Source organism: Accipiter gentilis, chromosome 18 (genome assembly GCF_929443795.1).
Source record: "Accipiter gentilis chromosome 18, bAccGen1.1, whole genome shotgun sequence".
NCBI lineage: Eukaryota > Metazoa > Chordata > Aves > Accipitriformes > Accipitridae > Astur > Astur gentilis.
Window position 1 is genome coordinate 22,525,792 of NC_064897.1, and position 27,171 is coordinate 22,552,962.

General features: G+C 36.1%; 2 protein-coding genes across 4 annotated transcripts in view; one reads left to right on the forward strand and one right to left on the reverse strand.

Moving 5' to 3' along the window:
* Nucleotides 1-307: 307 nt before the first annotated feature.
* NUP37 (nucleoporin 37) lies at nt 308-26,706 on the reverse strand. Of its 3 annotated transcripts, none has more exons than XM_049822426.1 (10): nt 26,631-26,706; nt 25,120-25,339; nt 22,743-22,867; nt 21,873-21,945; nt 14,964-15,058; nt 4,763-4,853; nt 2,818-2,999; nt 2,242-2,292; nt 1,766-1,859; nt 308-923 (listed from the first exon to the last, which is right to left on the reverse strand). In XM_049822426.1, exons 2-10 carry the CDS (start codon nt 25,273-25,275, stop codon nt 810-812), a joined length of 981 nt encoding a protein of 326 aa, XP_049678383.1. In that variant the 5' UTR covers nt 25,276-25,339; nt 26,631-26,706; the 3' UTR covers nt 308-809. The 3 variants fall into 3 exon arrangements, with proteins under 3 accessions (XP_049678383.1, XP_049678384.1, XP_049678382.1); XM_049822427.1 differs by having other exon boundaries at nt 26,683-26,701; XM_049822425.1 differs by lacking the exon at nt 26,631-26,706 and adding an exon at nt 26,536-26,591.
* Nucleotides 26,707-26,808: 102 nt separating this feature from the next.
* The window catches only part of PARPBP (PARP1 binding protein), a 47,266-nt gene continuing 46,903 nt past the window's right edge, over nt 26,809-27,171 (forward strand). Inside the window, exon 1 of the mRNA XM_049822435.1 lies at nt 26,809-26,881. Within this exon, the coding sequence (XP_049678392.1) occupies nt 26,828-26,881 (54 nt within the window). The 5' untranslated portion in view covers nt 26,809-26,827. The remainder of the gene's footprint in view (nt 26,882-27,171) is intronic.

The window sequence follows — 27,171 nt, forward strand, 5'->3', positions numbered from 1 at the left end:
ACTAGCTGAACATCTTGATATCACTTCACTTGCAAAAGCATGCAAAAAGGATACCGAAGGCAGGAGTTGTCTCTGCCTTTTACTCTTTCCTCTTTTACTTCATGTCTGGTTCTTGTATGGGAGGGACAAGAAAAAAATATGCTTCTAGAAAGCAGAATGTCTTTGATTTTCCTGTAAAAGGCCAGAAGTAAAAGGCTGTAAACAGAAAAAAACCCATATGCTGTTTCACATACTTGGAAGTAAATCCCTCTGTCATCTTAAGAGAAATAATACTTCTTAAAATTATCATACTGATTACACCATTAGCTTCTTCACTGTTAGTGGTAACTAGTTTATTCATCAAATACATTCAGACACCATTTTATGACAGCACATTATTGCATTTCTTTCTTATAAGATAATGATGGTCAGGAAAGTTAATACAGAGACAGGTGTTCTTTCTGTAGGTACTCTGGACAGTTTCAAAGTATTTGAGCCATGTTAATTGAGCAAGATTGCCAGACTGAGATTGCTGGATACAAAATCTCTTAAAAAAATGCTTTTAAAAATTCATTTCACACCAAATACCATGTTAAAAAAGTATACATTTTATTTTAAGGGAAGTAACCAAGTATCAGATGTATGATAACCGATTTTACAAAAGCTCTTGTATTTGCAAGCTAAAAATCAAACACAAATGTTTCATATTTCACTTGTTCCTTTCTTACGTTCTCCAAGTGAATAAATACCAGTACAAAGAGTAAATTCCTTTGTTTTACTAGAAAAGAGACATTATGCTGTAAAGTTCAAACTGAAGACAAATGCTTATTTTACATTTCAGTTACCCAGAAGAAAATTTTATGATCTCCTCCAACTGCACATAATGGAAGAGTTCTATGCCATGTTAAACCGGATCCTACAGCTGCAGTGCCAGTAAGAATGGGCTTTAAAAAAAAAAAAAAAAAAAAAAAAAAGAGAGAGAGAAATATCAATACAAATTACCATATAAATGATTTCTATACCACATATACCAAGTTGCATAGACAAATAAACACCATAGATTTAGCACTCCTTACAAATACAGTTAAAATACAACAGAAATCCAACTGAAAAATCTTATTATCTGCTACTTAGTTCCAGTAGCTACTTATAACCTTTAAGTAAGATAGAGCAAAATATTCCATGATAACAAAATGTTTCAAATATTTTCATTATTATTAAAATTATTATTATTTTAAAGGCATACTTTCAAACTTAGAAACCTTTTTAAATGACATTACTTCCTGTTTAAGCATACTCACAACTAATATGTTTGGAGGTAATATTTTTACTGTAAGTATTACAAATGTATACAAACTCCAGCAAAACCAAAATATTTCCTATGCTTTGCATTCGTTGTTTCTGGATACATTTTCATTAATGATTTAAAATATAATTAGTTCAAACCTGTAAAATACACAACAAGCTAGTTTTAGCATCTTTAGAATTAGAAATACTGAAAATTTATTAAATAACAGGTTAAATTTGTTTTTCTTCCCCTTAGCACCGATAAGGCAAAGCAAAATAAAACATATAGATCAAGCAGCCTTTAAAAAAAAAGCAGGTTAAGTGTGGTGTGGTTTTTTTTCCCTTAGCACGGATGACACAAAACAAAACAAAATAGGTAGACTAAGCAGCATTTCTGGATGGTTTGGGCTAGGTTTTAATTGTAGCTTTTAACTATTTATGACCCTGATTTGAAGAGAACAGATGCAATTCCAGTCAAAAGCTGAACTCAGAAATTTACCTGGGGATGTCCTAAATGATGAACAAGCAGTTGAGTAGTTGTCTTTCCTGGATATCCAGTGGTTGCAAACAGATTTTCATTCACTCGGGACCACCTATGAATAAAATGAATGTACTTTTCAAATATCCCTATCAGACTATCAGAAGTGCACAAAAAGTGGAGTTCTCTTCCTTGTGGTTAACTGTGTGAAGCTGTCCAATATTCCACTAACATCAGAGAAATAAATTCAGAGAAATGGCTTGTAAATGGTTCACCACCCACAGCCCCTTATGCATGTCGTTGTAAAAACCAAAAAAATCATGGGAATGTTACATAGATACTAAATGTAGGTCATTCACAAATTTCACAAAGTTTATAGACCAGGTCCCCCTAAAAATTATTTAAGTGAGACACAGCCCAGTCCCTAAGCTGATAACTGCCTGCGTATACATAGATTTATATAGACAAAACCCACAGAACAGAGACAACACTTATACCTGAATAATCTGGCTCGATCGACATGGACGGGTCTCTTATCCTGTGGATAACTAAAACAGACATTCAGGGTAAACACTGTTCTGCAAACAACTACAGCTCATACTGTAAGTACCAAAAGCATGTATCATTTAAACAGTGAAGGGGACACATTGTCTACTCTCTGTGAAGAAGCTGAGGGAAAACCAGAGCATTCCTGCAGCTTACATCTCAGTTTGGAGTAGGAAAACTGAAGTAGTTATCCAGTTTATTATGGTTCAATAATTATCTGTTTATGACTTAGAAGAAATTTTAACAAACATAAAACTTATAGTGAAAAGTAAACAGTAGTGAGATGCTGTCTCAAATGGACAAAAAGACAGACAATGTTATTTTTAACAGATAAATAAAGATGAAACAAAGAATACCAGGGAATGATCTGTATTGATTTCATAATTCCTGATGAATGTTCATTTATTTACTGATTAGGTGATATAATATATAATGGATTTAAGTGCTGTATTAGCAACGTAGCCACATCTCTTCATGCACTGTTTAAGAAGAGAATAAAGAAACCTATCTCCTGTGTATAAAAATACCTGGAGCGAGTGATATCCCAGATTAGCCAATCACTTCCAGCAACTGCTCCAATTTTAAGAGTATTCTTTAAACACCAGTCTGCTGACATCAGCGGTGTTTGTTCACACTCTAGGGAGAGAATGGCCTGCTGTGTAATTAGATCATAGAATCGTATTGTTCCATTCTTCTCCGCTACCATCAGCTGTTAAGAGAAATCAATAGAAAGTTGTAAACTTCACATGTAATGAATCTTAGTATCTTTTCTACTCGATAGCAAACCTAGCATACTTTCAAGCAAATATTAATATTAAAATAGGTACAATTTTTCACTTTGTACCAGAAAACATTCTCCTGAACACCAATAAATAAAAAGCACTTTTACGCTACTGTCACATTGTTATACATAATATATCTTTAGGTACCTATGCATATAATTTTGGTGCTTAGAAGCACCAGTTCTTAACCACCAATGCTCTGTGCATTTAGAATTGTATAGCAAAAAGTTATCCTTTTAAAATTAAAAAGTTCCTGTTCTGAGTACAAAGAACTGACTGACAGACATGGTGCTGTACAAGGAAACAACAGTATTAATCAGTGTAACTGTAGAATCTGAATTCACGCTTACTGATTTTATATAATATCTCTTACTTCATCCTGTAACAGTCTGCAAAAGATTTTATCTCAACTTTTTCCATGAAAGCAATATATTCAAGCAGTTAAGTATTGTAGTAAGAGCTTCCTGATTAAATGATGAAAGGTATTTTCTCCATGAGGAGACGATGGTTTTCAGATAGTCATGGAAGTCAAGGAATGCAAAGAAGCATTAAAAACAATACTCCAGTAACGTCCAAGTTTATTTGGAAAAAACAAGATGTCACCAAAACATGCTCTTCTGCAAACTACAGGACATGGTGCAGTAAGCCTTTTGATTTGCAATAATCTTTTCAGCAACCATCAAGTCAGTCAAGTTTTACTAGCTTTTTGAGGGGGGAGTTCGTTAAAAAACAAACAAACAAACAAAAACCTCCTGCGCTTACTCTTTGATAAGGGTCAAAGAAAAGACAAGCTAATATGTAAGAATGCAATATTTTGGGGCAAATCTAGTAATTTTGTTGTGCTAACAAAGTAGCCCAGTAGCAAACAGTAGCAAACATTCAATTGTGATACCACCTGAATCAACAGTTTCCCTAGTTTTCTTAGTAAGGACTGGCTATTGATATTGGTGGAAAGTGCGATGAGAATAGAAATCCTTCTTCCCTATTGCTGTGTAAATATTTTGATACCTCATTTGACTGCTCTTCTGTTTTAAAGTGTGTGTTTTTGTGGTAAGCTGAACAACTATTTGTAGCTGCTTAAGGCAGTTATTGATTGGCACAACAGGAATAATAAATACAAGATTGCAAGGACTAGACCATTAATGAAGCTGAATGTTTTGGTATATATCAGCTGATTAATCCTTCCTAGTACAATAAACAGCTAAGTATAAAAACACAGTTTATTGATTTGACTTTTCAGCACATATTTCATATATTCCAAGCAAGAACAACAACAAAAAAAATCCCTTACTAACTTCAAACAGATACTTTTCAAAACTTGGCATGCTTTATAAGAGTCTATGTTATTGGTGAACCGTGTTACCGTGACTGAGAAAAACTTGAACTTTTCACTGGTAACTGTAAGTTAATATGCAATCAGCAGAACAGTTACCAACAACAATTGATGTATGTAATCAAGAAGGAATATTTCTGATGGGAGGAGTGAGGGACTGAGGGTAAAATGATTAGAATGAGAAGGAGAATTCATTTACAGTGACTTCACATTAGCAGATCCAACCAATATCCAGTTACAAAGTACACTATCTCCCCAAACTTCAATCTTACTACAGCATCAAAGATTCATAGTTTAGATAAATCCACCCTCCTGTTATTTTAAAGGTGGTGAGGGTGAAGAGCTGGAAAACACAACCTTAAAAGCCTCCTCAGGATGCCAGCAAACACTCATTCCAGGAGAACGTAAAACAAAATGGGCCTTCTCATTTCCTTCCAAATCCCAGACCCTAAAGCAAAAAAAACCAAAAAAGTACAAAGTATTAAACTATCTATTGCCATTTGACAGCAAATACATTAACTTTCAGTGCCTCAATACATTCACAAAGGAAGTGACTAAATGAAAAAATGTTTGTGCTTTATCACTTCAAAAGTCAGTAAAAGCGGTCACTGCTGAAGGTAATATATTTAACGTTCATGAAGTAGGCAGAGCCTCTGTTTAACAGGACAATATCAAAATAATTTGACAAGTTTAGTTGTCTAGACATGAAATCTAGATGATACATTCCCACTTCAGTCCTAAGTCAACACTACAGCCTTTGTATTATACCATAAATAACAGTGAGACAATACAAAGCAGGAAGGTCAGTGGTGGTCTAGCTGATACAAGCAACCTATAATGAACTACCAAGCAACTTAAATCATCCACATTACCATGTAAAGGATAAGACCATGCACTGAAGTATTTTGCTTGTCTAATCTATGAATTTCCATTTTTTCCTGATAAGACAAGATTGGGTAATGGAAATATAAGCAACTAAAAATGAAGCTAAGACAAACAAAAGGATCTACACTAGGTAACACTAGCCCACAAAGGGTCTTGGCAAGCTTTCAACAAATAAATCACATATGCCAGTTTAATCTTTTCCTTTAGAAGCACCTACAGTACATATTAGCAGTTTAAAAAAACCCTGAAAAATCAACAATATTTGGTCAATACGGATTGACAGAGAAGCGTACGCTGAAACACCAAAACTAGGTTAGGTGATGAGTGAGTTTTCTTTGGATGCATTTGATATGAGTGTTAATGAACCATGAAGCTACTTCATTTATAAAATGCAACTAAACCAAAACTGAGACTATTTTACCTCACAGCCACTGCTCAGCTGCCTCTTTTTCCACAAAATCAGTAGCTCAGTTGCAGGACAAAGACATCATAGTTGTGAACATCAGTCTGAACCACAAGGCTGCATGCTATTCATATGCATTTACACACTGAAACATACACATATATCCTTCTTCCTTGGCATGCAAAACCTTAGAAACAGCCAATTTTTTAAGTAGTGTTCTGCTCAGTCTTTTGACTTAGATGAGTGGCTACATACTATTATTGTTTATTCTAGAGGATTTTTGCTGACTTCCTCCAGACTTTTTTAGTTTATATCTCACCAGGGTGCTTAGAGCCTTATATTTAAGAGATTTCAAAAAACTCTTAAATAATACATCATAAGTCTAGACAAAATATATGGGAATAAAGTAAATATATTTAATGAACAATGTTGTTTTCTTATGCCAAACCACAACAGATCAAATATTTGTTCTCCCTGTAGAAAACACAGGGTCTCTAATCTTGAAGAATCAGTGTCCTTATTAAAAAAAGTCAAAACAAAAACCTGACAACTGTTTAAAAAAATGAAATATCTACTTGATTAGGTAATTTAGAAACATACAATACTTTCTTCTACTGCCAAAAATTTTGCCTTGTAGATTTGTCCAAGTCAAATCAACACTTTCCATGTGTATTTACTGTGCAGGGAGAAAATTATGATATAACAGAAGATGGTGAATCATCTTGGCCAAAGGAGCATGCCATCATGTTTCCTTCCCTGAAATGAGTGAGGTTATTAGGTGTTGAGACAGAAATTTATTCTTTCTACCTCCCTATGTTTGTTTTTTATAAAATGCCAAACTTGTATCTCTTACTTTGTAAGAATGGTAAGATTGTTAATAACAAACAGTATAGGAAGGGGAAAAAAAGGATAAATGCCCCTCTTGTATTTCCTTCTTTCTTGATTGATAACAAAGATGGTATCAAACAAAAACCAAACAAAAAACCAAACCAGGCAATACATATCAAAATAGATCCTTGTCTGAATGCATCAAGTCCATGCTGGTATGGAAGCTTACAATTACATATGTGTTCAATTAACTCTTTTCAATATTTCTTTGTGACTAACCCAAGTAAAAAATGTGCAAAGACCAAAATTTAGCCAACCTGATTTTCAGTTACTCAATTGCTCAGTAATCATAACCAAATCAGCTACAGATGCTAAAAAAACCCTCTAGTTTTGTCCACATTCCCATCATGTAAATCAATCCCATTCAAAACTCTTGAAATTTGACTAATATTACCATGATTTTATACCAAAGCAAACTAGTGTCTACTTTTCTTCAAACATCCTTATTTTTTGTAACCCTGCAATGTGTCACCCTCTCACCTCTCCTCCTCCTCCCACCAACCATTGTTGTATAGACTTGTTATTGGGCTTGTGGTATTTTTCTTGATATTTAAAAAAGCTTCCACTATAAATTTAAAGGAGAAAAGTCTGAATAACCACAGTTGAAACAAGGGCCAAAGTCTGAATAATGGAAAGCCTCAAAAATAATACGTAATCTGCTCCGTAAATTCATTATTTTTTAAGTAACTAAGGACTGAAAAATTACATACGGCACTGATCACAAAATTTAAACTAACACAAAATACAGATAGTTTGCAAATGCCGTTAAAGAAGATTGAGATACTAGTTGTCGTGGTTTAACCCCAGCCAGCAACTAAGCACCACGCAGCCGCTCACTCACTCCCCTCCCACCCAGCGGGATGGGGGAGAAAATCAGGAAAAGAAGCAAAACTTGTGGGTTGAGATAAGAACGGTTTAATAGAACAGAAAAGAAGAAACTAATAATGATAATGATAACACTAATAAAATAACAACAGTAATAATAAAACAATTGGAATGTACAAATGATGCACAGTGCAATTGTTCACCACCCGCCGACTGACACCTCATTAGTCCCTGAGCGGCAATCCCCCGCCCCCACTCCTCCCAGTTCCTATACTGGATGTGACCTCATATTGTATGGAATACCCCGTTGGCAGGTTTGGGTCAGCTGCCCTGTCTGTGTCCTGTGCCAACTTCTTGTGCCCCTCCAGCTTGCTCGCTGGCTGGGCATGTGAAGCTGAAAAATCCTTGACTTTAGACTAAACACTACTTAGCAACAACTGAAAACATCAGTGTGTTATCAACATTCTTTGCATACTGAACTCAAAACATAGCACCATACCAGCTACTAGGGAGACAATTAACTCTATCCCAGCCAAAACCAGGACACTAGTACCCTTCTCATCACCCACATCCTATGATTAAACAAACAAATGACAACTGCAGTTATCTCAAAGCACAAAGATATTCAAACTACATTGGAACAACTATATTGTATGTGGTATGCATGAATATGGATAATGACATGCTGCGTATATGCAGTAATTTTATCATACAATGGACTTTTATTAAAGTTGGCAAAGTATTCATTGGAACATCTGAAAACCTGTCTTGTGGCAATGGAGATTATCCTTATTTTATATTCTAACTTTCTGAATTCTGAATAATTCTAACTAGAGAGCAAACCCAAATCTAACTGAATAAAAATCATCATTTGCAATAGCAAAAGACCAAAACCATATCGCAACCTTCAGGCATTTCTCAAATCCCCAGAAGATGGAAGTAAAAAAGGGAATTCTTTCAACATAAGGTTTCCAACAATTTTAGTGAGTGGAGTGGGGGCTAGAACAAACCTTGACATCTGATACCATTCCCAACCACAAAGCATGATCAACTATACTTGAAACATTACTCACAGATTGCTGTCTGACCTACTCTTAAAAATGCCCAACATGGTTTGGTTTTTTTTTAAATAATATCTAACTTAAATACCCCTCGCTAATGTTTCTTTATATCTCCATTGGACATATTCCATGTGCGAGGAAAATCCTATCACCCCTGAAAAGCCTAGAGGACTGCAGAGAAGGAGAGATTCCTGTTACAGAGATCACACAATGAAGTTAAAGAGCGAAATTGTTCCTCATTGAGCACAACGAGTGAGGAGAGGAAAATCTCAGAAAAGGAAAATGGAAGTGCAGAGATTAGTTAACACCGTGGAGAATACCATCACACTGGCCTTGTCTCAGGTCTTCTGCCAACTCTATATGGAGGTGGTTTATCAAAGACCTGAATAGGATACTAGGCAGGACATGAAAGAACAGAAGGCTGAAGTGGAACTGTAGAAATCCCTTCTAGCTGTTCAGAAGAAGAAAAAGGTTTAATATTCAAGATAATTTTTAGTCGCTTATTTAATTTTACTGACAAAATAAAGAATTTAAGTTTTTAGAAATAAGGTAATGCACTGCCCAACCAACCGTTCACTGCTGCAGAATCTGTAGCAGAACTCCCTATTCAGCACACTGTGTGAAACAAGCCACAAGAGTAGTTGCATGGGGAGAAAGGGAAAATTCATCTCTGCTGCCCAGCACTAGTCCACCAGGCACAGCCATCTTAAACTATCTCCTGACTCAGCATGAAGGTTCCTAAATTTGTGCCTGTGAAACCTTTCCTTCACTTATTTTTGATCCATGAAATAAAAGCCTTTTCACAGAGTAAATGTATAAATACTCTTTCAGAAAGTTGATACATGTTCACCATTTTCTTTTGGTGGTCAAAGCAAATGTCAACGTTATTAAAGAATTAGTAATTAGAATCTTTCAGATTTGGGCATTAAAATCCATGTTACCTCTAGCTTCTTGTAATATCTACTTGGATATGCAAGCATTGATCTATTTTCACTGGTAACTGTGATTCTGATTATCCCCTGCAATGTTGGTAGAAGTGGGAGAGGCAGGGGACCTGCACATGTACTATCTCAAGGGTCTCAACTGACTTCTTTGCTATGTGAATTTCAGAACATGCACACTCAGAAATAAGTCCAAGAAATAAACACTACTACTGCTGAAATACCCTTAAAGTTATCTAGAGTAAAGCCAGAGACTAAGCAGTATTTTTGCAAAAATGTGAAGCTTCTGTTGTATCCTTTCAACCAAAGAAAAATTAGCTGTTAGAGTTATCAGCTCATTGTTTCAATGTTGATGTAAAACTAAATGTTTCTGTGGTATGACTGTTACTGAGAAACTCAACTACAAATCTGCCAATGACTTTCTAAACTACAAGGTAACTGCTAAACAAATCCAATGCAATGATTTCTATTTAAAACAATTTATAGGCTAGACTACATTCTAGGACTGTAGCTACCATTTCATCAACATATTTTGAAGACTTTCAAACTAAAGGCTTATTCATCCACAGTTAAGACCAGACTGAAATAACTTTCCAAACATTTGATTTGAAAAGTGTGTTTGGTTTTTTGTTTGGTTTTTTTTTTTTTTTTTTTTTTTTAAGCTGACTGGATACTGTAACAGGAGACCAGTTAATACTTGCATATTGATTGTGAAGTACAACAGAAGTTGTTGGTTAATACTTGCATCGTGACTGTAAAGTATAACAGAAATTGTGTACGACTACATTTGGGGGACATACAGGGATGCATACAAAAAGCGTGTAAAGTCAAAAGACTAGACTCCTAAAAATAATCCAAGAGTCTCCTTTATTTTCATCAATGATAATGCATAATTAGCTTGATAATTGTAATTAGCATACCTCAGAAAGGATAAAGATTTTGGTGTGATATTTCTTATATTAAGGGACACTGGGGAATTCTATCACACAAACAGATGAAGATAGAACAACATGAAGTAAGCTATCTTTTTTTTAAAATTTTGGCAAAAATCCATAACTGAGTGCTCTAAGAATGGGAAGATACAAATAAAATGTAATTTTGGAGGCAGGAATAAGTGAGGAAGACAACTTTCAATATAGCTAAAGATTGAAATATTTATTGAATTAACAAGGTAAGACTCAAGTGCAACAAGCACTGGCAACACATTAAAGAACACAAGACAAAAAAACCCAAACAAGTTACCATTGGCTTTCCTTCATATTGCCTAGAGAAAGACCTACACAAAATAACTAAGACATAAGAGTACCATGTCAACAAATACACTATAGATTAAAACCCCCGGAAAACAGATGAAACACTATGATAAATTTTGAGACTCTAGTTAATTTAGTTTCCAGTGATATCAAACCTTTCCCCACAATCTGTGTCCAGGGAGCAAAACTAATCTTCTGATGGACTGGCTTTTGTGGTATGTGCGAACAGAGAAGGCTGAACTTGACAGTGACTGATAAATAAATTCACAAAATCCTTCTCTATGAAGAAATACGAGCCACAGCCTAAGTAACTGAACAGAACTCAGAAAGGAATCAAAGAGCAAGTACTTTCACAGATAAAGTGGAAGATAAGTCAACTTTCAATAGAAAATACGTTCTTTTCTATTATGCACACATAAAGAGAGGAAGATGATGTAGTTTAAGGAATAATTAAAAAAAGAGAGAAAGGGAGGGAGAGAGAGGGATGGATGAGTCCTTTTCAGCTTTTTAGAATACAAGCCAATCCAGCACTTCATGACCATAAGAAAGTGCCATGCTACCATTATTAAGGGCCTGACACTGTCAGTAATCTTTCAGTTCGATATCAGTATGGAGTATGGGGTGGTTATCAATCAGATTGAATTAACCTTTTAACAGTCAGAATTTAATTTTTAGCATGCATATGAGACTAGTGGGTTTTACCAGGATGGTATTTTGCAAGAAATAATCCAAGAAGCATCAGATAATGTCAAAAACTACCAACAGCAGAGGGATGTCTGTTAAGCTCGTGCTGTTTTCCAAACATTTCCTATGTTCTTCTTGCAAAGACTTCATTAAGTATCAGAACAAAATGATTTGTACATCTGAATCCCTACAGCCTCCTGTATTGTGTTTCCAAATCATAATGAAAAAGCCAGCAATTTTTTTCTTTTTTTTTTAAGAGGGGTGCACAGGGAGTTGCACATCCAGTTCTCATTAGCAAAGCAGGACATACATGTTCCTATACTTAATGCAAATGATCAAAGAAGTGTATAATGCTTTATAATTTTAAGGAATTAAATGAAATATTCCTTAAAGCTATCATGTAACTTTTTTTCTTATTCATTAAGCATACTTTTATGATACCAAGAAATGGACAAGCAAATTACTTTAATTACACATAAATATTACATAGAATTTTGAAACTGAGATATGAAAGGTAGATCATGAAGAAAAAACAATTAGATATGAAGGAAAACAATTAGATTAAATCCAGGAAGTAATTTACTTTTCTGTCATGACCAAGTTTGGTTTTCAGCAGAAATGTATAAATATACTAAATTTGATATTTTAATGTATAGAAAAGATATTTACTTGTATTTTTTTCCACTTCAATTATACTCAATATGTTATAAATAAAACTGAGTCAAGTTTTTGTTTAGTATAACAGTAGTTATTTTAGCTATTTCCTCTGCCAGTCTTTTACCATCTTCTTTAGAATTTTGCAATCAAGCTTTAGAAATGATTTTATTTTCTTTCTCTATTTTTTTAAGAAAGAGTAAAGCAATTATGAAATGCCTGAAAAAGTGAAATACAGCAAAATTTGAAAATTACAATATCCTGCCAAAGGTATAAATTAGCTATATGCTTATCAACTGCTTCATCCATCTTGGAACATAGCCATCCTTGGGACAAAATGAAGGAAGTAACATACAATATTTAGGACCCAGAATTTGAATTTTTCAATCAACTTTGCAGATGTAATTTTTACCTACAGGAATTTTGATCTTTAATATAAATGCAGTTGTAACTGCAATGTGGTGAGTTTTAAGTGTCTTGAAAAGGTGTCTTCTTTCAGAAAAGCAATTCTTTTTAAGGTTATATTAGTTTTGAGATTCTCAGTGCAGAGAAATGTGGGATAATGAACACGTACAGCATATTTACATACCAACACCTCTTCACTTGTCTATGAATGCACATAACACTTTTCTTCACAACTATATAACATAGATGGCTACTGCAGTTATTTTTATGCAAGAGTATTTTTAATTCAGTTCTACTTCACAGCTGGGAAAAAGTCTTGTGTTGTGAGACCAACAAGGCTAACAGAGACTATGTGCAAGAAACAACAAGGATTCCTGAATGACATAGCAGCAATTTAATGGTAAGAACATTGAATATCACCACTGAGTTACACTGTCTGTCTTCCAACCAAAATGACTGAACCCAGCTCTGAGATGTCACTGTTGCAGCAGCTTGTAGCAAGATTTTTCAGTGCATGAAAACTGAAAATCTGAGTTCCTTGGATACCTCTGCTAAACTTACTGCTGAGTGAAAACCAGGTAAGATCTAAACATGTTTGAGTATATTCTGTACATACGGAGGCATTTATTAAGACTTAAAAGTGGAACTCTAACAGAACAATACCCAAACATTCAAAACTTCATGTTCTTGTACTAATTGTTCTAGAACTTTATTCCAAAGGTATTAACAGATGATGTATCCTGAGAACAATTTCAGGATAGAAACTCAGTACAGACAGAAGAATTATTCCTCTTCTTACATTACTGCTGAAGCAAATTACACAGTAAGTAAGGAATGATTTTGGTAAGTCCCAAGGAATGCATTTTCCATTAGTTTTGAAAGTGTAACCTTTAAATTCAATAAAAAGAGTCTTCATGCTCCACATGCATGAATGGAAAAAATAAGAACTCAAGTAGCCAAAAAAAATCCTACTTATTTCCCATGGCTTTTAGCCAAAGACGTTATGGTTTACTGCATAAAATATCTTTCAGAGTTAATAAGTTGAAAACTTGATAGTATACATTAATTATATCATTTTTATTTCCTTTTAATTTATTATCAATTAGACTACTGGTTTTAAAACAGTTCCCTTTCATCCCAGGAACACTGAGCATTTCATAAAATAAACAAAAAAAGGCCACACATTCAAACAGTTCTTTACTGAATAAGCCCAATATTGGTTTAGATTTATTGAAGAAATTAAGAATAGGAAATAAATCAGAACAAGCTACGAATAAGTCATATACTTCTACTCTTCATTCCTAACGATTTTGTTGGGAATATGGACGGGGCGTCTATGGAAAATCTGCCTACTAGACTAAGTAGTATTTCTGAGTTCCCTAGGGGTGTTAAAATCACAGGCCTTTTAGATTTTCTATTTATGCAGGGCAGAGTAGCTCTACTAAAGCTACTAAACTGTGATTAATAACAGTTGATGATCTACCCTTTAAAAAAATCTGATACACAGAGTAATCATTCTAAGAGTTATTCCCTTCTCTCTTAAGCCATCTTCTACCTGCTAAGTGAAAAATGACCTTTTTTCCCCCCCCTGAGTACTACTTAGTTATTTATATAGGAATTGGTATGGTGGCAACTTCAAAGAGCAAATACATGATTCATATAATCACAGAAAAAAAGCTAAAACAGTTCCTTAATCGAGAGAAGTTTTGAATTATCACAGCTATTACAAAGAAAAGTCAAAGATAATGCTTTCTCAAGTCTCTTTGCTGCTAATATTGCAGTAGCCTTGCAAAGCCTGCATGGCTGCCCTCTTGATCTCTCCAACTGTGAGCTGCATTGAAGAGATAAGAATAGTAGCTTTACAGATTCATGTGCACTACTAGGAGAGGAGGATGGGGGACCTATTGACAAGGAAAAACTCCTGTACTACAAAACCTTAACCAGTGTTTTTCAAAGTATTTAACCACCATGCTTCCTTTTTACTTCCAGTTACAAATAACTAAACACATGGGTTTGAAGCAGCTATAATCATGGTATTATGAGCTGCCAGTAGCACTGTATTAGCATGGTACTATCCTTAGGCTATGTAATCCCACCTCCTAGTAAGGCTAATAAATTTGGGTAGACAGACAAGTTCACATACATATACTGGTTTTAAACTTGACTCATATGATGACAGAATAGGTAAGAGAGGGACTGTATAGTTCAGTGCTGAGCTATGCATGTCCACTCTCCCATTCTCATTCCTTTTATTCCTGTCCCAGCAGGGGAAAGGATAGTGTACATAACTCCAAGACAGAACAGGTTTTTTCACATTGTATCTAGTTAGTTCAAAACATTGCTTTGAAAAAAAACAACCCGCAAGTCACAACAAAAAGCCAGTCCACAACTTGGTTAACAAGACTAGTCCAGTTGTTCTCTTGTTAGTGGGCTATGAAGGCTCACCAAAAAAAAAAAAAAAAAAAAAAAAAAGCTTATTTATTTAAGCAAGCATATAAAGCATACACGCACAGAAAAAGCCAAACACTATCTCAATAATGTTTTGAAGAAAATGCATACCTGCAGGTGTGATCATCACTTACACTTGCAACTTCTTGACCTTCTTTGGGAGCAAACACCAGATCATTAATGTAATCTGAGTGGCCATCAAATGTCTGTCAACCAGAAAAAAGAAATACTTTTACCTTATCGCCAACTGTTCCATCAGTTCACAATGTATTTAATAGACCCACTAAAGGAAAGATGTATGAGTGTTAAGATAAAGCTATCATTTTACATGGAAGGTAAAAAAAGTATTAATCAGTAACTGGAGTTCTTTAAAATATTTAATTCATGTGTAGATTCATGCTGTAGGTGAAAAGACTCCCCGCTATGCCTTGTAGTTGCTACAGAGGTCAGCTTGATGCTCTTGCTTGACAGAGATCAGTGAATCACACCAGAACTTTTTAACCTCCTTTCAACCACTGAATTTTGAAGGTAAAAGATAATAAATCTCAGAAAGAAAGAGAAGAATGAGCCGGAAGTGAATGTATGCATGATCTACATATCTTAAAGAACTCTGTTACTGGTAAGTAACTCTTGTCTCTGAAGAGTAGTTTTTACTAGAGGTTTCTGCAAGCAGCAAGAGTTTTCTCCTGAAGGAGCAATAAAACACCACTTGTCCAGTATATGCCCTTTTCCTAGCAGTCAGCACACAAATTGCCTGAGGATATGTCCACTAAAGATGGCAGACCAAAAGACTACCTTTCGAAAAAACAGTGAAAAAACTCTCAGTGAAAGATGAAACAAGACAGTGCACACTGAAGACTTTAAGAAAACCAAAAATGAGGAACAACAGTACAAGCAAAACCAAGCAAACTGTACAACACCTTAGCAATTAAGCACAATTTCTATTACGCATTTGAGAAGAACAGACACAGTGCTTTGTGCTACTTCATATGCTGTTGTGCTGAAGAGGAAAGAAAATGGGGTATAGTGCACACTCTTCTTTTACTGTGAAATAATAGATCATCCATTCTCAAATAATAGGATATGAGCACTCATGGTATGAATGTACATGTGAACTGTCACTCAAAAGCAAACATTTACAGTTGTATCAGAAAGCATGAAGTCATTTCAAAGGGAACCTTGTTACTGTATAATTGTTCTCGCCTGAAGCTTCTTAATCATGACATTTTTATTTCAAAGGACTGAGAATAATTTATCTGTAACAAAAACCAACTTAGCAGCATAGCTTTTCTGAATAAAAGCAAAATCCCAGTTTTAGTAAAAATTAAAAGTTAGGCAATTTTTACATATTTTGAAGGCTTTTCAGCTATCTTGGCCATAATATCAAGACACCGTTTTTTTCTCAATTCTATGAAGTGTTTGGTACTTATTGACAGATATCAGTAATCTTTTGAGGTTTACAGTATCCTCAAAACCCTGGGTTAAAGAACTTATGCATATTTAGCATTAAGCAAGCATGCAAAACTCATCTCATTTAGGGTCCAGTCAAAGTGTAAAGTACATTCAAATTCATTCACATAGGAACTAGGTATGAATAAATCACCTCTGGTTTCATTAGAAAATCTGTAGCTAGTTAAGATACCAGTTTGCTCCATCTGAGGATTTACACGTATTTTCTCTCATTAAGTACACCTACAGTCTTTTTGACAGAAATCTCACTTAAAATTTTAAGTCAGGCAAATGTTCATGTGTAGATGTTGTATCTGTTACTGTTCCATCCTCTTCAGTCCCACTGACAAAGTCTCAAGGCATAGCTGCTCTTGTTTTGCCCAGAAAGGTATCATAAAAAGGAGACAAAAATATCTTCTGGATAATAGCATGACATGGAGAGATTGCAGAGGAAAGCAAGGTCGAATGAAAACAACCAGTTCCACAGTTTTCTGAAAGGAAAACACACTATCTGTTCTCTAAGGGTAGCTATTCTGAAGAACAAATGCAGAACTGAGTAAAAAAAAAAATAATAAAAATGTCTCAAGCATGCACAATAACTAAATCCCCCTCTCTAAAAATTTTATGAATGCCTCATCAATTTAATACAGAAACATTTTCAGCAGCCAACTTAATTTTTTGCAATAGCTCATAATTTTATTAAAACCTAGTGGCTTATACTAGAACTAATACATCCTAAGATGATGCTAAACTATTTAGACAGAAATGCCAAGTTTTTTGAAAATTTTCAGCATTCTGAATTCAAATATCCTGCCTCATTTTACTTCCACAGTTCTGATGAAATATGTTTTTTATTAAACAAAATTTGAAGCAGGAGAAAGAAGCCACAATCCACTTCCAAATGAAAACCTCAAAAGAAGAAAAAGATTTCATGAAGATCCATCAGTCATATTTTACCTTTTGTTTGTTGTTCTGGGCTTGATCCAACCCATAAATTTTGGATTAGTCGTGTTGACAAAGTAATGGAAAACTCAGTATGCTTCAAGTTCCTTGTTGATAATTACACCAAGACACTTTTTCCACTGGGAAAACAGAGTAAGATTACTCCGTCTATCCCTCCAGAAGCAACACATACTAATTGTTTACTATAAAAGACAAAATGTTCAGAGATTACATTTTAACTGTAATCACATACTTCCTTCAGTTTTATTTGCACATTTTGTACCTCTCCTGAAAATCCCATGTGTAAAGTGTGCACCGTACAATGGATCAAAGTCTTCCATGTGTTCATTGTGAGTTCAACCTCAGGTTTATGAAGTAGCTTTTCTGAGGTATCAATTGACTCTTAGTAAGGAACCACCATATCAAACTTTACTGAAAGCCAGCTCAGCATAGCTCACTGAGTTTTTGTGAACATCTGAGATTTTGCAAATACTTTAAATCAGAGTTAGATGTTACTTTTTTCTTGACAAGAAGTATATAGTACAATGATCACCCAGGTAGAAGAAATTAAGATGATTACCTGGGGAAAATATTTTCCATACTTTTTGTCAAAACTCCCCCAGAAGATAGTCTCAAAGACAACATTTTTATCAATATAAACATACTAGTCCACATTCTTCCTCTTCACTAATGAGTTCCTCACTATTAGGTAAAAATAGGTATTTTTAGCTTTTTTTCTGACTATTTTTAACAGTAGACCAAGCTGACCCAGTAACAATATGGATTTTTACTTTTTCCTCAGTCTCAGTACATCCTTAATGAAGTTCTTAGACTGTTAATTCCAGTGGTGGAGCTGGCATAAACAAAGCTAATAGCTTTAATGTTAAATTCAAGCCAATGATCTCTAGTCTCCTTATGTCAAAAAATTAAGAAGCATCCATGATATCTTCAGCTGACAAAAATAAAATCCTATGATCCTTCTGTCTACATTAGGCACTATAGGAGCTTATTTATACCAACCGGAGTTGAGTAGTTAAGATATTGTAATTGCTTGTTTCCTTCTGGGGCAAAATAACTTCCATACTTCTAGTACTTACAGCTGTGGCTGTTCAGCCTAATATCATGTTCTAATGTCCAATGCCTGTTGTATTAATACTCTGTAGTCTCTATACTTACTAGAAAAGAAGTCCTAATGGTAGAAGAATCAGTTCTCCACCGAACCTTTTTGTATGAAAAATAACTGCTATCTTAATGGAAATGTAAATGTGGCATTTCAAATTTATTTCTAGGCATCCAGTCAAAGCTACTGTGTAATAAATTCCCCTAAATTAGAAGTGCATGTTTTGAAGTGTCATGTGTGTTGGTCAGATACCAGAAAAAAGTCTTGTCAGAACTGGGAAAACAATAACCCATCACAGAAATTCTATTCTGAAAAAACAGCACTCAGCAGACTGTGCTACTGAGTTACCCCATTTGCTTCTCTGGTTGTAATATAGATCATGCATTGATAATAAACTAGGAAAAATCATCTCATTGAGTATATTAAAAATTATTGTTGTTTTAAAAGTGTGTTGTTTGTAATTTCATTCTAATTCAGTAATAAACAGCTTACTAGAATTCTCCGTTAGAATAAACTTGCTTATTTGAACTTGTATGTTAAAAGTTTAAGCTCATGAATTATCAAAGGTGCGTTTGTGTGAAATTATAACACTGATTATTTGTCTGGAAGCAATTAGTTCCTAATGAGCAAAATGGCAAATCCCATTGGTAACTCCTAGTGTTAAGTCTGGGCTGTATTCCACATCAAAGTGGAGAGCCTGAAAGATGGTGTAGACATGAAGTCTACTCTGAAAGGTATAAAAGAATACATCTTGCTAAGGACCAGATGATGTAGGGACAGGAAGAGGTATGAAAGTTATGAACTATGACAGCTGTCACATTCAATTTTTTGGCAAAAACACATAAAATTGTTGATCATTGATTGACCTCCAATAAAAATAATTAACATGTTTCATATTTATTAAACACGTGGAAATAAACACTCATCCATGGCTTGAACCAGTGTCCACTGAAGTCAAGAGACTTCTCATTGATTTTAGCAGACAGTCCATCGGGTCCCTTGTTAATCCAAAATAAATAAATAAATAAAAATTTAGATGCTGAATTTAGCTGAATAGAGCCTGTAGCACCACATTCATCCATATGTTTGATTATTTCCACTTATTAACCATCCATCATCTACACTGTTATTGATGATTTAATCCATTCTCTTTCTTCTGTGTGCTTAAGAAGTTCTATAAATTTCTCAAATTGCAATAGACATACATAATTAAGTCACTTTACATTCTGCTAAAAAGATAAAAGATTTAATTCACAACTTAACATTAAAGCCTGTTGTCTGCAGTATCATAAAACTGGCAGATATTATATAAATAGATAACTTTAATAAGGAATGACAGACATCAACTCACAAGCAAACGGCATTAAGAACTTTTAGAAATATTTTGTCAGAAGTGCCATCCAAGTTGATTGTAACTATGTCAGTTATCCTACTGCTTGGGTGACAAAGCCATGTAAGACGACCAAATATGAAAGCAGGAAATTAAGGGTAGGTGCATGTATGAAGTATCATAAAAAGTACTTTTTAAAAGAAAAGATGTTCTGGTTTTTAGTAACATCCATCTTTTCTTCTTATGCCATGCCTTTATTCATTCCATTATCAGTATGGCCACATAAGTGAAATCTTTAATTCACTTAGTTTCTATACAATAAATATAATTGTCTTACGAATACAAATTACCAAACCACAAATGAAATTCTATTATTTTCTCCTTTATACTCAATACATAACTCTCACCAAAAGAGGCATTACCATATTCCAAAGCACTAAAAAAGAAGCAACCCTCTCCCCTGAGTTTTATAGTATTGCTTAGCCTTGCTTATTCTTGGCTGAAACCTCAACAAAACAAATTCAAACTGGTTAGCACAAACATCTAATTAATATTAGTACTTGGACTGGGACACTGTTTCAAAGGCAGAATTTTGAAGAATATGTACACATCCGAGTGACATAGGAGCTGACATGTCTTGCAAAGAAAAGAAATCGCCAGAAAACCAATCTTCAGCTTATAAAGCGAAGACAGCATTTAGACCTGGCTTCTTTTATATCACTGGTCTAGGAACACTACCACCTACACTGAAAGAAAAGCAAGTGAAATTGTAGTCGAAGTAGACATTTCCTTTGTCTCCATCTTAGAAATAAACAAGTGACAGCCTATGAGCATGTTTAGTGTATCTGTCTGCAGTTATGTACTAAATTCAGTATTCCTTCTATTAAATTTTCTACTGTTTGAAAGAGTTGCAATATAATTGCAACTTCCAGTTCCCCATGAAAGAGAAATTACTAAATTTGCTTTTCTTATAGAGGAGTCCAGTAACCTATACCACATAAAATTTTACAGGTCTGTATATAAAGGAACCTCATCCAACATGGTACTTGAAATTCACCTGTAGAACATTCTGTTTGTGCATACATTTTAGATGATCCATAACCCTCTACTTGCTTTTCTTCAATTTGGTTAAATTGTTACGTAAATACTTTTAAATCAAAAGATCATATAGCTGATAATTACAGTTATTCCCACTTTAAAGACTGAAAGGTATATACACTTGTCCTGGTTTCAGCTGGAATAAAGTTAATTTTCTTCTAAATGTGTATCCCAATGTTTGAAGGTCCCACCACCCATTGCTCTCAGTGTAGTTCTTACCAATCCATTGTATCGCTACATTTTCCTGGAGGCTGGTGCATGACAGGGGATGTGATATACCTACTCAATGCCATGCTCTTTGGACCACGTGTCTATGAAGTTGTTTCAGAAATTAGTACCATTATCTGACTCAATTCTTTCTGGGGTGCCATGTCACCATAAGACTTGCTTTTCAAGGCCCAGGATAGTGTTCCGTGCAGTGGTACGGGATACGTTTCCAGCCATCCAGTGGTTGCTTCCACCGTTCTAAGCACACGGCACTTGCCTTGGTGGGTTTGTGGGAGCATGATATAGTCAATCTGCCAGGCCTCCCCATATTTATATTTTGGCCATTGTCCTCCATACCACAGAGTTTTTAACTGCTTGGCTTGCTTGACTGCAGCGCATGTTTCACATTCATGGATAACCTGAATATATATAAAATGGGGGGATTTGGCTGGGGGGCACCGCAGCTCAGGGATTGGCTGGACATCAGTCAGCAGGTAGTAAGCAATTGTATTGTGCATCACTTGTTTTGTATATTCTATTATTATTAGTGGTAGTATTTTTCCCTCCTTTTCTGTCCTATTAAACTGCCTTTATCTCAACACACAAGTTTTACTCCCCCCCGCCCTGATTCTCTCCCCCATCCCACTGTGGGATGGGGAGTGAGCAAGCAGCTGTGTGGTGCTTAGTTGTCAGCCAGGTTAAACCACGACAACAATACAATGATTTTCCCTAGAGATGATGGCTATAGGATCTGTCACAGTTCAGTGCTCTATCTCACACAGGACATTAAGCAAAATGGGCCAGAAAGGCAGTTAAAGATTAGACTTCACTAAAGACTAAATAATTTTCTAAAAATCAGCTTAGCTGCCCTTACCTTAAATTCATTCTTGTCCTGCAGGTCTGAAGTGAATAGCCTTAACTTCCTATCAGAAGCTGCAGTACAAAACCTAAACTCAACAGACAAAGAAAAGCCCTTCAGTCAATTAACACTGCAATAGCTGACTTTTTATCAGTTTCTCTTCAGTTTAAACCTGCAAAGTGACATGCAAAGGAAAATTCAGATTTTGAAAAAACCCCAAGCTTCTATCTTAACTTTTCTGCTTTGGCAACAAGCAGAGTTACAATTGGAGCCTATTGATAAAATAGTGCGTATCAGGTGCCAAGAATACTTTTTCATGGAAAGAAATGCAAAATATTTTAAAAAGCTAAATCTGAATCAACTATCAATTACCTGAAATACCTCTCATAACAGCCATTCAGACTTCCCTTGGAAGAAGTTAAGTGGCAGAGCACAAAACAGAACCCTCATTATCAGTGTTTTAAAACACTGAAACATAAATTCATAAACCAATTTCTAACATATTTTAAACACGAGAGTGTACAAAAATGCAGCAGTAAGCACCATCATTATTTAAGAGGCTTACAAGCTATTGAGAACATTTTAATCCTTAAGTGCATATTTAATAGTTATCTATCTTTCTAGACTTACACCTTAACGGGTCTCACAAACAACATCTCACCTACTCCTAAACACAGCTCATACTATGCAGACCATTACAAATAGCTTTATAAAGCAGGCCATTACAATAGCCTCATACTTCGTAAAGTTCTTATAAGAATTCCTTCTTCACAGATGTACAAAAGAAAGAACTAACTACATTTTAGGTCCATTAAAATAATGAATAAGGAAAAGAAAAATATTTACTGCTAGTTCACTGGGGGAAGGGGCATTTATTATAAATACCTTATCTGGGGAGGTAAAGTATCAAGTCTAGTTTCTGGACTCCATGCTATGGCATCAACTCGGATTCCATGATGAAACGTTCTTAGTGTCTTATACTGCATGCCTTCCACTTCCGCATCCTCCTCCTATAGAAACAATGTAGTTAGCTAATCCAGAACAATGTCTTGATGACTTCTAGCAAGTCAGATTGATATGAAATTGAAAGGCTTTCAAAATTACATGTATCTGGGATCTTTTTAGATTGTAACACCCTCAAAGTAAAAACCTGGAACATAGAGAAAGTATTAACTTGAAATATGTCATGTACTTAAAAGTACATGACATGATTCTAGTCTCAAGCCAGAGGCCAATGCAGAGCACAAAAATCAGAACTGAGCTACAAAGATGCTGAGCCCATTCTTTGTACAAGTAATATCTTCACAGATACAACTAAAGCCACTTATAGCAGCATGGTAACAAGAAACAATGGGAACAAAAGCAAGCACATCACTTAAGCTATCTTCTCTCCAAGTTGTTTTTACACTATGGAGAAATGCTAGCACTTTTAGAACAACATTCTTCAAACATCAGGAGCTAGAAAGGTACGCGCTGTCACCTAACATGACCAAGATTATAACTTGCCTGTTCTTCCCACTGGTGAGCACACTGGATGGCAGGAAAGGTGAAACAAGAGTTGGGGTTGTGGAGTCAGTTATCAGCTGACCTCTAAAAAACTTTTAAAAGTTTTCAAAACATCTAATGGAGCACCTGAAAGGATATTTCTACAAAATTTTCTGTCATGATTCTGCTTTAAGGTAAAGAACCTCTCTGCATGCCCTCTGCATAATGTCGAGGCTAGGAAGAACCTAGCTGAGGAAGCATGAAATTATCCAGAGTTTTTCAATGGTTCTTGAAGCAAGGAGCAAGAACAGCATTTTCTTCCCCTACTCTGAAATACTCAACGACTCCACATGTGGAAGAGAAGGGAAGATATGAAAATTATAGAAAAACTACCTTGTACCAGTGGTTGTCAAAATTTTAATTTTTTCTTTTCAAGTCCTATACCAGAAACAAGATAGAGGGCAATACAGATGACAATAGGTTTTTGTGGTTAGCACTAGGTGCTTTTCAGAAAATTTCCAACAGTAAGACTTTGGGGAATAATAATAATAATAATAATAAAACCAGTTATGCTGTTGTCTGTATTAGATAAAGTACAAAAATAATACTGTATAATAGAGAAGTGAGTTGAAGGAAAAAAGCTTAAATATAGATTCCAAAGATAACAGTTGTCTCCTATTGATTTTCAAGCATCTAGGCAAAGAAACTCCTAATTAAAAAAACTTATATGGTATAAAAATATACAGTACACAGTATTTTACATTTTTTTAAGCTTTCATAATATGATGACTATAAATAATTTCAAGGTAAGTAAACATATTTTACAGTTTGTCACAGCCTGTGAGAGACATCCAATAAAAACAACTGGGAAAGCAAGAAAAAAAAAAATAAAATTTAGGTAATTCTTTCTACAGTCTTTCCTTAAAAGAAATACCTAAAAAATTAACACAGACACTTTAGCTGTATAATTGAAAGTAGTTGTAATCTTTGCTGTTTTGCAGGCTAGCTGAAAGCTTTAGAAGGTAATTTAATCCAAATAGCAAATGTACATAGAACAAAATATAACTGTGCAAAAAAGGGAGCCAATTACCCTGTGATGATAAAGAATGTACAGCAAATATTAAGTCATATATTTCCAAAGTTGCATGCTTAAGTTCTCAGAAAGCAGTCACCAACATTAGCAAGAGATACTAAAATGGGATTACTCTTCCAGTAGAGCATTCCTGTTTTCTTTGCACTCTATTCAGGGACTGCAGTGATAGGATGAGAGCTAATGGTTTTAAACTGAAATAGGGTAGGTTTAGATTAAATATTAGGAAAAAATTCTTTACTGTGAGGGTGGTGAGACACTGGAACAGGTTGCCCAGAGAAATTGTAGACGCTCCGTCCCTGGAAGCGTTCAAGGCCAGGCTGGATGGGGCTTTGAGCAACCTGGTCTAGTGGAAGGTGTCCCTGCCCATGGCAGGGGAACTGGAACTTGATGATCTTTAAGGTCCCTTCCAACCCAAACCATTCTACAATTCTATTCAAAAGTAACTTTATACCAGCAGAATGGTAAGTTATACCATCGTGGATTTTATGTATATACTTATATATATTTTTTTTCTTGAAGAACAAATATCCCAGACTTGTTAATGTAATGAACAAGTAAAACCCTCCCCTGTTTAAACGGGGAGGGAAGGAAATAGGAAAGCAACGAGGGTCTTTGTGCAGTAAAGGTGTGGGCAAAGTAAATTTCAGGAAGCAACTAATAAAATCAACAATAACACAAACTAACCTGAAATCTGCACGTCCCAACAACTACGTAATTATTGCCACCATATGCAATGAGGGAACATGCATCTCCACTATCAAATGGATTGAATTTTACCACGTGCACATAATCTTCACAATCCACAGTGTAAGCAGTGTTTCTAGTAGAATCTTGCTTCATTTTCAGTGGACTAAGTCAAGGTATCACGGAAGTGATGTCTTCTTCAGGATGAAAATCTACATTCCTACATAGAAAGTTTTAAAAAGCATGCATTACTCAATTGTGTTAAGAAAAAAATGTAAAAGGTATTTGTGGCACAACAAATCAAAATTTCCTGTAATGTCGTATTTAAGAACACAAAAGCTGCCTTTAGGCTCCTTATTTTTAGGTGTAGGATGTAGTTTCATCAATCAAAGGATTAACTAATCTAACTAACATACATTCAAAACCACTTCTATAGACTTCAGCAATAACCACAGGTTTTGTGCTACTGCTGGCAACCCAATACCAAGACAAGAAATTATGTGACTGTACACACCAGAAAAGTCACATACGTAATTTTAAAATTTTCAACCAAATGACAAGAAATGATACATTACTACCTTCAAATTCTCTTTGCTTGTGTATTTCTTTAAAGACTGTGTGTGTCTAACTAAAGGCAGTTAATCATGGCTGCAAAGCTGTAAATGAAAATAGTATCATGCATAATATTGAAACATGGTTTCATGACTTAAGCCACTCCAGCTGCAGACAGAGCACCTATACCTCTGTGTACCAAAGAACTTGTGCTTTACTGCATTCAACCAATTTTCAAGAATATCAGGTTTCTGCGCTAGAACACAAGAGGCCAAGATACACAACTGATTTCTGAATCGCTCCTTTTAGTCCCAGCACAGATTTGATACTAGTTTAAGCCTTTTGGGGAAATCAGACCTTTAATTACACACCACATGGAAAACCAGCTTTAAATCTCAGACCTTTGACAGATTTTGCTGTGTTAACAACCTGCAGGTCTGCGCATCCAAGACTGAATACTTTGCTTGGGAGCCACCCAGGTCTGACACAGGCATCACTGAGACGCAGAGAGGCTCTCCGTAGTTGCAATGTTTATGAAGACAAACCCACCACATCAGCGTAAATACTTTAACCATATAGGTTGTACAGCTATGCTCCTAAGGCCAAGTGTGAATCTTAACCCTATCCATGGTTTTCTTCCTCTAAGGCTTCCCACGAACGTAAGCCGCCAGACTTGTGTGAAAATACCAAGAATGCTATTAGTTTCAACCCTTTAGGAAACACAATTCAGGCAACCGAGCCGTGTGGGCGCCCGTTACCTGCCCCCCACTCCCTTTAACTTCCTACTCCCTCCTTTTCCCTTCAGGGCCCAGCTGCCACTCCCGAGCCTGGCTGCCAGCGACTCCGCCGGTCCCACAGCCCTACCGCTCCTCTGGCAAGGGCGAGGGCCCGGGGCTCGTCCGCACAGCGGCCGGGCGGGCTCCTGGGTCTGACGGGACGAGGCTCCGAGTTCCCCTCACCTCAGGGCGGGACGCCCGCCTCACACACACCTCCGCGCCCCAAATCACCCACCGGCACCGCCAGCGCCTCTCCCGCCAACAGCCAGCCGCCCCTCCCACCCCAGGAACAGCAACCCCGGCCTTCCGGGTCAACGGCTCCCGCTCTCTCATTGGGCAGCTGCGGAGGATTTAAATTTAAACCGCCGCTGAGGGCACTTATGCGTTCTAGCCGTCCCGCTGCGCGAGCGGCTCTCGCCTTCCCGCCTACTCAGGTAGCGCCGCAAGAAAAGCGGGAGCGGCCCGCCTCAGGGGGAGGCGGGGGTGCCGGGTTCGCGTCTCGCCTGAGGCGAGGAGCTGCGCCAGGCCGGACCCTTGGGAGGGAAGGGGGGACGGGACGGGACGGGGCCCTGAGGCGGCCGCAGCCGGGGGTTTTCAGCTGGAGGAGCGGGGGCGGTAACGGTAGTGTCGGCTTGTAGGGCTTGGGGCTTGTTTCGTAGGCTTTTTGGATTGCTCGGGCTGTTTCTGCTCCGAGTGATGGGTCTTGTCCCTTGGAAACCTCTCA